Genomic DNA, 11,102 nt, shown 5'->3' on the forward strand with positions numbered 1-11,102 from the left:
ATATTAGGAGTTTTAAGGTGTTTTAAAATTCTAAGATGAAGTACGTCGAGTCTAGTTTATAATGCAACAAACCGCTCATCGATTGGATATCGGAGTAGAGAATTATAGACGTTACAAACTATTTTGGCAGAATAGAATCGGGGTCGCTACGATCGAAAGCGAGCCGCTACGGTGCTTGCTGCAGTGCCGACCCCAGCCCCTATAAAAGGGGTCAAACCCTTATTTTTGTTCATCCAAAACTCTCCAAACATTTCCAGAAAATTCCACTCAAAAAGGCTCTTAAATATCACCTAAAAGTGAAGATTTGAGCACAAATTCTAAGCTACAAAGTGCTAATCGAAGTCGGACAACGTATAGTCGCGAGTATCATGTCGTGTTGTGTTGAAGCTAGATTGGAAACAAGTGGGTATTGAAGATCTTTCCACTTTAGTGAATATAAGGTATGAATCCTTGAATCTTTTTCCTTATTAACATTGATTAAGGAGTAGTTTAAGAATAAAATTGGTAATTTATTGTATTGATGTTGTTGGCGTATGGGTTGAGGTTGGTAGAGGATTTTGGATGAATATATATATATATATATATATATATATATATATATATATATATATATATATATATAATTGTCTTGTAGATTGTTAAGGATGTTGTTGTTGATGTTGTTGGCATTTTTTTTGGGAGTTGTTTTGATATTTGGAGGAAGCCGATGATATAGGGGAAATGCTGCCCAAATCCTTGTAAACCCGAATTGGACTTCCATAAATGGTTGCTCATGAAATAGGCAAATTAGTCTTCCACAATTAATACTTATAAGTTGATGGACTTATGATGAAGGTGTGGTAAAGGATATCTTTCTTGATTTATAGGCTCGGGTGAAGGGCAAGCGTCGATATAAGGAATTCTTAAGTGGAGGCTCGACGGATAAGGTATGTAAGGTGTTCGTTCCCTCTTTCTTTGGCACGAATCCCATTTAGTACATAAACACGAGCGTTCCATAACAAAGGCCACTTCATGCCTATGCTTGTATTTCCAATCTTAAGGTCTTGTGGTTTGATTGGTTTTAAGACGTTAATTCTCTCGTCGTCATCGGTTATTCCTTTGGACTCGAGATGAATTTCATAAACTATTCGGGGGTTAACGACCTTATGTCGCCCCGAGAGGCCAAGAATGAGATCCTCGATTTCCCACTCAAAATTAGCCTCGAATGCGCCGGAAGAAAAACGAGTTTTGCGCGAGAAAACCTCGAACTTTCCGCTTTCGTCCGCATCGCGAGAAAAGCGGAAGCTCTCAGGAACTTGCGCTTTCCTTCCGCTATGCGGAAGGAAAGCGGAACTCTGCACAGTCGCCTTTTTTTTTTCCCTCCTTTTCTTTCAGTTCAGCCCACTCCTGGTATATACATATACTTATATATATATATATATATATATATATATATATATATATATATATATATATATATATATATATAAATGTATTACACTATTTTATTACACCGTGCCGCGCTATAGTCGGCCGGGCATGGCGCGTAGATGCGCACACCACTGCAGTGGGCATGTTATGATATTGCCCCGGACGCGGGAGGCCTGGACGCGGGCTAATATTAAGATAACACCGAGCCTTAATGGCCGGGCATGATTTTATATATGACATATATTATATATATATATATATATATATATATATATATATATATATATATATATACGTGCATACAAATGATTTTATCATGCATTGTGTATTTATGCTACTTCCAGATGTTTGATTTTTCCTTTGCCTATACTAATGTTCCATTTTGTCTTAATTATTATTGTTGCCCTCCTACCTTACATACTCAGTACTTTATCCGTACTGACGTCCCGTTGTTTGGGACGCTGCATTTCGTCTTTGCAGGTCCTGACAGATTCGTTGAAGAACAACCACAGTAGGACTTCCCAGTTTCAGCGGTGTTAGCAAGTACCTCTACTCCGGGCTTGCTATCTTTTGGGTACTTCTCTTTTGGTATAATATATGTTCGTATGTATACTCTTAGAGGTTCATGGACATTGTGGGATATGTAAATATTATGTATGGCCTTGTCGGCCTTGTTTTGGTCTTGATATGTTTTGATTGCCGTGTCGGCGTGAGATATACGTGATGTTGTAGCGACCTTGTCGATCCGCATTTATATATATATGTGTTGATTTATCGAATGCCTTTATGTTGGCTCCTTTTCTGCGAGCAGACGTTCCTGAATTATGGTATATGATTTCCAAGTAACAGAAAAGCCATGTGACTTCGGCATACGGGTCGGAGCCTGTCATACTCCTCGTCGGGGTGTGACAATTTCCCCCATACTGAAAGTTATTTTCTCCCTTTACGGAAAATGTTTTTCTTGAAGAGTATTTCATGGCAGCCAAACGCTAGTTATTTTTTTTTAAAAAAAAATCTTCACCATATCAGATACACATAATTCCGCGTGGCATTCCACCTATATGGAGAAAATCAGTGAACATAAGCTTTTACAATTCGAATAGATAAAAATGAAATTGAAAAGATCTTATGTGCATTATTTTCAGATTTCTTATGTGTAAACTTAAATATCTCTTGTGAAAAAATACAAAACTAAAAATAAATTTGCAAAGGCTACAAAATCAATTGCTTTACCAAAACCAACATAGTCCAAATACAACAAACAATCCAGGACGACCAAATAATCGATCATCAAATGTACCTATATCTCAATAACCTAAGGTAAAAAAAAAAAAAAAAAAAAAAAGAGAAAAAATGAAAGAGAGGTGACATCAAAATCCCTCAATCTTTGCCATTCTCTTACGTATATATCAATGCCTTTTATTTATTTTATTCTAACAAAAAGAAGGCATGTTGTTCCAGCAACATCCTCCAAGTTCTAAATCATGGTTCTTTGGCCCTGATGAAGTTGTTATTACCACTTGTGACTTGGAAGAATCTTCAGCCTGATTTTCAGCTTTGTGAGCATCAGTACCAATATTTGACGATTTCCCATTTGAATTGTTTTTGTCATCAGTTTCGTCATACCAATCTGGAACTGGTACAGCTTGCGGAAAATTATCAAGAAGGCACATTATATCCTCATCCACTTGATTAATTCCTTGTAATGAAACTTCATTTCTCATGAATATCCCTATAACAAGCAAAAAAAGTTTAAGTTACTATAATCATATCCAAAATATTATATTATACTCCTATAAGAAAGAAGAAGAAAACACAGTAAATTAAGTTGTATAGCTGTTCACCCAACCGTTTAAGCTAAATATAGCTGACAGATGTATAATATATGTATGATCTGTGTATAATCAAGTATAATCAGTGTATAATTGATGTATACCGGTTAGGAAAAATAAACAGTAAATCCGGCTGACTATTCGTGTAAAGATCCCAAAAATAAGCCACCAACAACTTATGTCGCTGAAAACTTCGTTGCTAATCCTATTTAAAAACGAATTAGCGATGGATTATCAAAGAACCCTATTAGCTACGGGCTATTTAGTGACAGATTAGCGACGAATTTCATATCTAATTCCTGTTTTTTCTTTGTAGTGCGAAGTTTAATTAATTACCTGAAGATGAATGGGGATCAGGGCTGGAGCTTTCAGAGTTGTTATTCAAGGTGACATCACCACCATGAGCAAAGCTGTAAACTGATTCTTCAGTTAAAATGGCTTCATCTTGATCTCCTGTCCCTTCTTCCACAAATCCATAATCTTCCCACAATGATTTCCCTTTATAATCAGCTTCTTCTTTTAAATCAATATAATTATTCTCTTCGATTTTTACAGCCCGAGTCAAAGTCTGAGACTCCTCCAACAAATCTTCCAATAATCCACTATTTCCTCGCGATAATCCAGCAACATTTGCATAATTATTAGCATCGCTTGAACCAAAATCACTGCATGTATTCTCAGATGACGATGCAGTCGTTACAGGCATGGACGATTGCCTTGAGGGGTAATTAATAGAATTACTACCCATACCGGAGATTAAGCCATTTTGGTTCGAAGGAATCCCCATAAAAGGCCTCGTTGTTAAGCTAAAAGTTGGATAATTTTGTTGACATGATGGCACTGGCATTGAGTTGGACAAGCCGTGACCATAATTGTTATTAGCTACAGATGTTGGCAGTGACGAAAATTGTGAATTTCTCATAGATGACGGTAGTGTCAAGGAAAGGGCTTTAGGAGGATCGCGAAAAATGTTGTTACTATTAAGTGGGAATTGATGTGTCATAGGAGGTTTCAGGGTTGAAGGATTGAAGATATCCAAAAGGGAAAGAGAGGGAGTATTGTTATAAGTTGCCCTTTGGGGATCATATGGTGAAGAAATAAGGCTTTGGGTTTGATTATTTTCTTGTTGGTTTTGTGATTGTAATTCTTGAGGGTATATGGGCAAACCAGCTCTTTGTCTTCTCTTTAGCCTTGTGTTCCAGTAATTTTTGATCTCGTTATCTGTTCTTCCAGGTAGCTGCAATTTATGAAACAAACACCAAATAGAATTAGACAATTTGTCATTAACTGGATCAAAATTAAAGCCAAAAAGGGACTAGTTAATTAGTGAGGTCAATGGTTAAAGTGAAGTTCAGATTCAATACAAATGATACTAATATCTATAAGAATTCGATTTAGATGTAGGATACCTATCTAGAAATTTTAACAACTCAATTTATAACAAATTAATCCTAAAATTACACGCATGCGAAGGTTGATGAAATGTTCTTTTTTCTGGAAAAAAAAACAAGACCAAAAGAAAGACGAAAAATAAATGAATCAACAAGATAATTAATAAACTCTCCAAGGAATCCCTTTATGGAAAATGATCAGTTTAGTTTGTAAAAATCAATTCAAGGGTAGAAAAAAGAAACATACAAGATCCTATATATGCGCATGAAGATGGTTAATTTGCTACAAAGCGACAAAAAAAAAAAAGGACATAGATGTCATAACAAAGAAACAACTTCATTGCTCTCACAGGCGAAAAGAACAAGAAAAAAAAAGAGAGAGAATTTGAACCTGAGCAGCCATGCGAGCCCATTTGTTGCCAAGTTTAGCATGAAGCTCAATAATAATTCTTTCTTCTTCAGGAGAAAATGCGCCTTTCTTAAGATTAGGTCTCAGATGATTAGCCCATCTTAATCTACAACTTTTACCACACCTCATCAATCCTGAATTCCTTTGAACAGCATTCCAATTTCCTTCTCCTTGTTTCTTCACGTATTCCATTAAAATCGCATCCTCTGTTGCTGTCCATGGCCCTTTCTTTAGAGCTTGTCTGTTTCCTCCTCCGCTTCTTCCTCCACCGTTCTTCATTCCTCTATCATCTGGGGCCATCAACCCTTCCTTTTTCCTGAAAAAAAAAAAGAAAAAGGTAAAAGACATTACGGTAAGACATAAAAATCGTGTTTTTTATTTTATTTTAACCATCTGGTTCTCACTGGCTTGACTAATTTAGATATAAACACTTTTCAACATTTCTCTAATGTTTATGTGTGTGACGATGATGCTAGAAATGACTTTTCCCTGTACAAAACTAATTAGAAAGAGAAAAAAAAAACTTTTAGAATTTTTCTTTGTTGGGCTTACTCACAATTCTCTATGGAATGAAGATAAACAAAAACAAAACTTCTATTCCCTTGTTCTTTTTTCTTATTTTGTTTTTCTTTGTGTGGTTGTTTTCTTGTGAAGACAAAGATATAAATGAGAAAGAGCAAATTAGAAGAGGGGATACATATATGATATCTAAGTTCAAGAAGAGAAATTAAAAATGTTTTGGGCAGTGATTGGGATGCAAGAAACTAGATGGAGGTGGGGTGAGGTGGATAAGAGAAATGCATTTATGAAAATTGAAGAAAAGAGGAAATGTTGGAGAATTGAGTGTGTGTGTGTGAAGAGAAGTGAGATGCTAGAGAAGGAGAGGTGGTGAGTATTTATAGGGTGAGCTTGTATTTCGTCCCGGCTTGCAAGCTCTATGCTTCAGTAGTTTGCTCACCTTCTTGGTCCATGCTTTTATTCACTTACCTTAATGAAGCTCCACTAGTGTGTCTAATATTTGCATTTTCAATCTTGCAAGATAATAGGTAGGGTTTATCTCTTCCTTTATTTTATTGTTTTGGGGAGGGTGTTTCTTATTTTTTGTCATCTAATAGAGGATTATAATGGGCGGATAGGATTTCTCCGTCCTTAATCAGAGAGGTCTCGCATTTGATCCCGGAAATAGAGAAAAAACCTATTATGAAATACTTCCCTCTTTAATGGGTCTTACGCTATGAGAATTCGAATTACTCGGGGTTCTAAAGCAAATACCTAACACCAGGCGAGAAAACAAAAATAATACGTAATTTTGTGATGTACCGAAGATGTAAGAAGTAAATGTTTTTTTTTTTTAATGGCAGTAACAGCCTTTTTTCGTGATTTATTTGAATATAATGTAATATAAGACAATATCGAATGAACTTTCTATGTAAACTGAAAAGTATTCTTCGTGGAACTGTGATATGGAAGACTATTTAGGAGTTAGGACAAAAACTTGATCTTAAATTTGAGTATACATTTTCATCCGCATGAAAATATTTAACTAAAAAAATTCTGTTGTAGATATGATCAAACATTCCAAATTACCATGATATAATCTCTTGTATGTGTATCAAGATACAATTTTATTCCACAATTCTCTTAAAACAATACAAGAGAATTGGAAAATGATAAATAATGGCACCCGAGATTCAAAATAGGTTCAATACTACACTCTTAATACCTAAATACCAAAAAAAAAAAAAAAGAGTTAATTTTTTTGTAAATGTAAATAACATATTTGTTGGTAGAATCTTGATATGAAAGACGCAAACGTGGAGCTAGAGTGTCGGATGCGGATCCGGCATAATTCAGTAATTTTGGTTCAAATTCTTTATTTGTCTTAAGAAATTCGGTTAATATGTACGAATTATTAGTTCAGAACCCAGTAATTCACAAGGGAACTAAAATTTTGAGCCTATAAACTGCAAATCCTTACTCCACCTCCGGAAAGACTATTAAGAAAAAATATCATTTTAAAATGGGGAAAGGTGCAAATATACCCCTCAACTTTGCGATTTAGAGCAGATATACCCCTCGTTGGAAAAATGGTCATATATACCCCTGTTAGGGCTGTTCAAAACCGACCGTTACCGATAACCCAAATGCAAAATTGGCTTATTGGTATTGGGTTATCGAATTAGCGGTTGGGGAATGGATTAAAATTTTATAATTAACGGGTTATCGGTCGGGGGGGGGGGGGGGGGGGTTTACTCAATTTTCTTATCGGATAAACCGTTAACCCGTTAAGAATTTATCATACTTATATTTTTATCCCTAAACATATAAAATATGTATTATAATTGTAATTTATAAACCTAAAGCTAAGTCCCAGCCGGCCAGGCCCATTCAGTAAGTCAGTAAGACAATAACTATTATTCACTTAAGTCAGTAAGGAAATAACCCTAATTTACCCACAACAACTGAAAGCTGTTTGTAATCTATCAATTAGTCCATTTCCTGCTTCTTGTTTTCCTATATTGTAGTTTGCTAATTTCCTTGGAAAAATGGTGCTACTTGCTACGTTATTGTTACAAATATTGAATCCAAGATTTCAATCTTCTTGGTTATATTCTTATCCATTTGTTTTGGGGTAAATCAGTATTTTTTCCTTGACTACATGTGATTTTAACTTTCATTTTTCTCTTAGATTTAGCCGATAAACCGCCCAATAATTGCTAATCTGATACCGAACCAACCGATGTCTTATAGGTTGGCTAGCGGATTAGTACTTTTAAAAGTTGATAACCATTAAACCGAACCGTTAAGCGTAATTATCCGTCCAATCCGCCCGATAAGTAGCCCTAATCCCTGTCGTTACGCTAATTTCCACTCTCTCTGTTCTCTCTACCTCAATATTCACCATGGCCAATAAAGCGAAAAACCAGAGCTTCCAAATCCATACAACAACAAGTTGAAGAACCACAAGACATTAAATAAGAACCTGATGTTGAACAAGAAGAGTACGAAAACGATGTCGTAGAAGAAGAAACAATACATGAAGAAGACGAAGAAGAAAAAGAGCCCGAAGATAAGAACCGTAATGCGGCGACGATGAGATCCGCCACTGCCACTGTCGAGTCACTAGCGAAAATTCTTCCATCGGCGAACAAATCTATGAGGGATTGGATTTGAGGCTTGTATTCATTTTTTAGCAGTGTAGACAATCTCAAAGTGAGCAAATACACCTGCTCGTCATTCTCCTTCTTGTATCTCAGAACTGAGTATATTTAATTGTATTCCATGACTTCTCCTTTTTGTATCTCAGATCTGAGTGTATTTGAATGTATTCGTCATTTTTTTTAGTATAAATTTAATGTATCTAGCTAATTGTATTTTTGTGCAAACTAGATGTATTTGACTGTATGTGGTGTTTGAATGATCCATATACATGTGTTTGTATACAATTTTCTTGAGTAAATACAGTGTATCTGAATTTGTCTTGTTTGTATACAAATTTACCCATCGTTGTTTGATACACCCGAATACACACTATAGTAGTGAAATACTAATCTGCGACAACTCAAATATTGTCGAATACATTCAACCTTTGCGACGTCCGGCGGTGACCTTGCTGATCGGAACTCGAATACATTCAAATATAGCCAACACAAAAGGGTACATTAATATATAAATACACTACAATACAAAGCTCCTTCGTGTATTTAAAAAAACTGGAATACAATCATTTTGAATACACATGTACTAAAAGAAATTAAGGTTGTATGCATTCAAATACATGCGACATCAAATAAGGTTGGATACAATTGAATAGTTTATTCAAATTACACTCAAATACAATGAATTGCCTTGAACTAGCTACAAAATGTAAATAAATAAAATGTAGCTACGGATTGTTAAAAGCTCTTAAAAGGTAGTGGTTTATGTAAGTTTCCCCAAAAAACAAGTCTAGCTTTTTTTTAGTAGAGTTTAAAGAGAAAATGATTTATTTGATTTTATGGATGACTAGTTATGGAGGGATTGTTTCGTTTTTGTAGGCTGGTCCGGTCTATTGCTCTTTCCTTGTGCCTATTTTGTTGTAGGGGGATGGTTTACATGTACAATCTTTGTAACTTCATGATATACCCATGGATTGGCCAGTTCCTATTTGGAAGGCTGCAATTTCTTAACTGCCGCGGTTTCTACTCCTGCTAATAGTTTAGCACATTCGTTGTTGTTACTATGGGGTCCTGAAGCACAAGGAGATTTTACTCGTTGGTGTCAATTGGGGGTTGTTGTGGTGGGGGGGGGGGGGGTTGTGGACTTTTGTTGCTCTCCATGAAGCTTTTTTAGTAGACTTTTTTTTTTTTTTTTAAAAAAAATCACCTGGTTTTTTTTTTTCTGGTGGGTCGAGTTTGATTTGTTTAAAAAAATGGGTAGACTAATTATTTTAAAGCCACCGAGATACTTTTTTAAACTACCCAGACAACCCACTAGAAAAAACAATTGCCACGTGTCTTTAAAAATATAAGTCTACTAAAAAAAAAGGGTATACTTTTTTTTTTTTAAAAGCCGCATGACACTTTTTAATTAAAAAATAAGTTAAATGATTTTTAAAAGAATATAATCTCGTCAGCGAAAATGCTACATTTGCACCATTTGCGTAACGACAGGCGTATATATGCACGAGTTTTAATGATGGATATATCCACATGAAAATATTGAACCGAATTAATTATCATTAAAGGAAATTTCATCATCTCATTCTCTGAATTAAATCCAGAATTATTGTAATCTGGGTGATATGACTTATCTGCTTTATTACATATTATGTTGTTTATTTCTACAATATGATTATTGGATTACTGCAATCTCACTAACACGGGGGCGAAGTGTTCGGATACCCGATTTTGATGCCGCCATTAAATTTGTATCAACTTTTTAATTTTTTTGTACGTATAATTACTTGGGGACAACTTTAGATACACGGTGCCTGAAATTAGACTTGACAAAGTCTAACTTCAGACAATATGACTGGAGTTCAATCATTTTTTGTTGACTACAACCATTTCGGAATTTCTGTCCGAAATTCATGCATATATGGCTGAAATACAAATAAAAACGGCTGAAGTCAGATTAAAACGATAGCACTTCAGTCATATATGGCTAAAGTTCAGGCCAAAATGATTGAAGTCCAACCATTTTTGCATGAACTTTAAGCAGAAATGCATGAACTTCACATTTTGTCAAAACCTAATTTTAAACACCGTATATTTAAAGTGGTATATGTGCAAAAATCTTGAAAAGACGAGCACGGATTAATTGCGGTGCAAAGACAAGCTACCTAGTATATATTTTTTTTACTTAATATGAGCAGTGTTTGCATAGGGAAATTCACAGGAATGCCCCTTATTTGGGGTGGTCTTTAATTTTTGCCCCTCAAATTGTTGGTCTTTAATTTTTTCCCTTCGCCTAGAATACCCTGAGGTTCTGGGTTCGAACCCCAGCTCAGGCATAAAAATTAAAAAAAATTCGCAAGGCAAGGCTTTTGGAAAAGTCTGCCTTATGCGGCATAGGTTGTCTTAAGATATAACTAAAGTTCTGCCGGATCTAGCAGATGTTGCCTTATACAACAGACTTTTAGTTATGCCGGATCCGGCATAGGTTGCCTTATAAGGCAAACTTTTAGTTATGCCTTAAGACAATCTATGCCGCATAAGGTAGACTTTTCCCAAAGCCTTGCCTTGCGATTTTTTTTATTTTACTAAGCAGGGGTTCAAACTTAGAACCTCGGGGTATTTTCAATCACTCTTTTAAGCGAAGGAAAAAAAATTAAAGACCAACAATTTGAGGGACAAAAATTAATGACCACCCCAAAAGAAGGTCAATCCGCGCAAAAAAAATGGTTTGTATATCCAGACCCAAAAGAAAGAAAAAGTCTTTATATACGGGCCTGGGACAGGACAACCCAACCTAAATTGATGGGAGTTAGCACCGGATATTAAACATAAAAGTCATAAATTACATAAAATAGCAATAGTATAAAGAATTGGCAAGCAATTTCCCAGGTTTTAGGCTATT

The 11,102-nt window shown here is 35.4% G+C and overlaps 1 protein-coding gene across 1 annotated transcript; it reads right to left on the minus strand.

The window, feature by feature from the left end:
* Positions 1–2,658: 2,658 nt before the first annotated feature.
* On the minus strand, positions 2,659–6,115 carry LOC132046027 (transcription factor MYB101-like). Its single transcript, XM_059436574.1, has 4 exons — positions 5,599–6,115; positions 5,025–5,358; positions 3,579–4,479; positions 2,659–3,142 (listed from the first exon to the last, which is right to left on the minus strand). Exons 2-4 carry the CDS (start codon positions 5,340–5,342, stop codon positions 2,844–2,846), a joined length of 1,518 nt encoding a protein of 505 aa, XP_059292557.1. The 5' UTR covers positions 5,343–5,358; positions 5,599–6,115; the 3' UTR covers positions 2,659–2,843.
* Between the last annotated feature and the right edge of the window lie 4,987 nt (positions 6,116–11,102).

Source organism: Lycium ferocissimum, unplaced genomic scaffold (assembly GCF_029784015.1).
Source record: "Lycium ferocissimum isolate CSIRO_LF1 unplaced genomic scaffold, AGI_CSIRO_Lferr_CH_V1 ctg9066, whole genome shotgun sequence".
NCBI classification, from domain to species: domain Eukaryota; kingdom Viridiplantae; phylum Streptophyta; class Magnoliopsida; order Solanales; family Solanaceae; genus Lycium; species Lycium ferocissimum.

What these genes read in the sequence shown, in the direction of transcription:
- LOC132046027 (XM_059436574.1), bottom strand. Translation starts at nt 5,342, where the DNA reads ATGGCCCCAGATGATAGAGGAATGAAGAACGGTGGAGGAAGAAGCGGA. An exon ending in GGGCTCGCATGGCTGCTCAG is followed by an intron (nt 4,480 to 5,024) that starts GTTCAAATTCTC and finishes CATAAATTGCAG; the next exon opens with CTACCTGGAAGAACAGATAA. An exon ending in TGATCCCCATTCATCTTCAG is followed by an intron (nt 3,143 to 3,578) that starts GTAATTAATTAA and finishes TGCTTGTTATAG; the next exon opens with GGATATTCATGAGAAATGAA.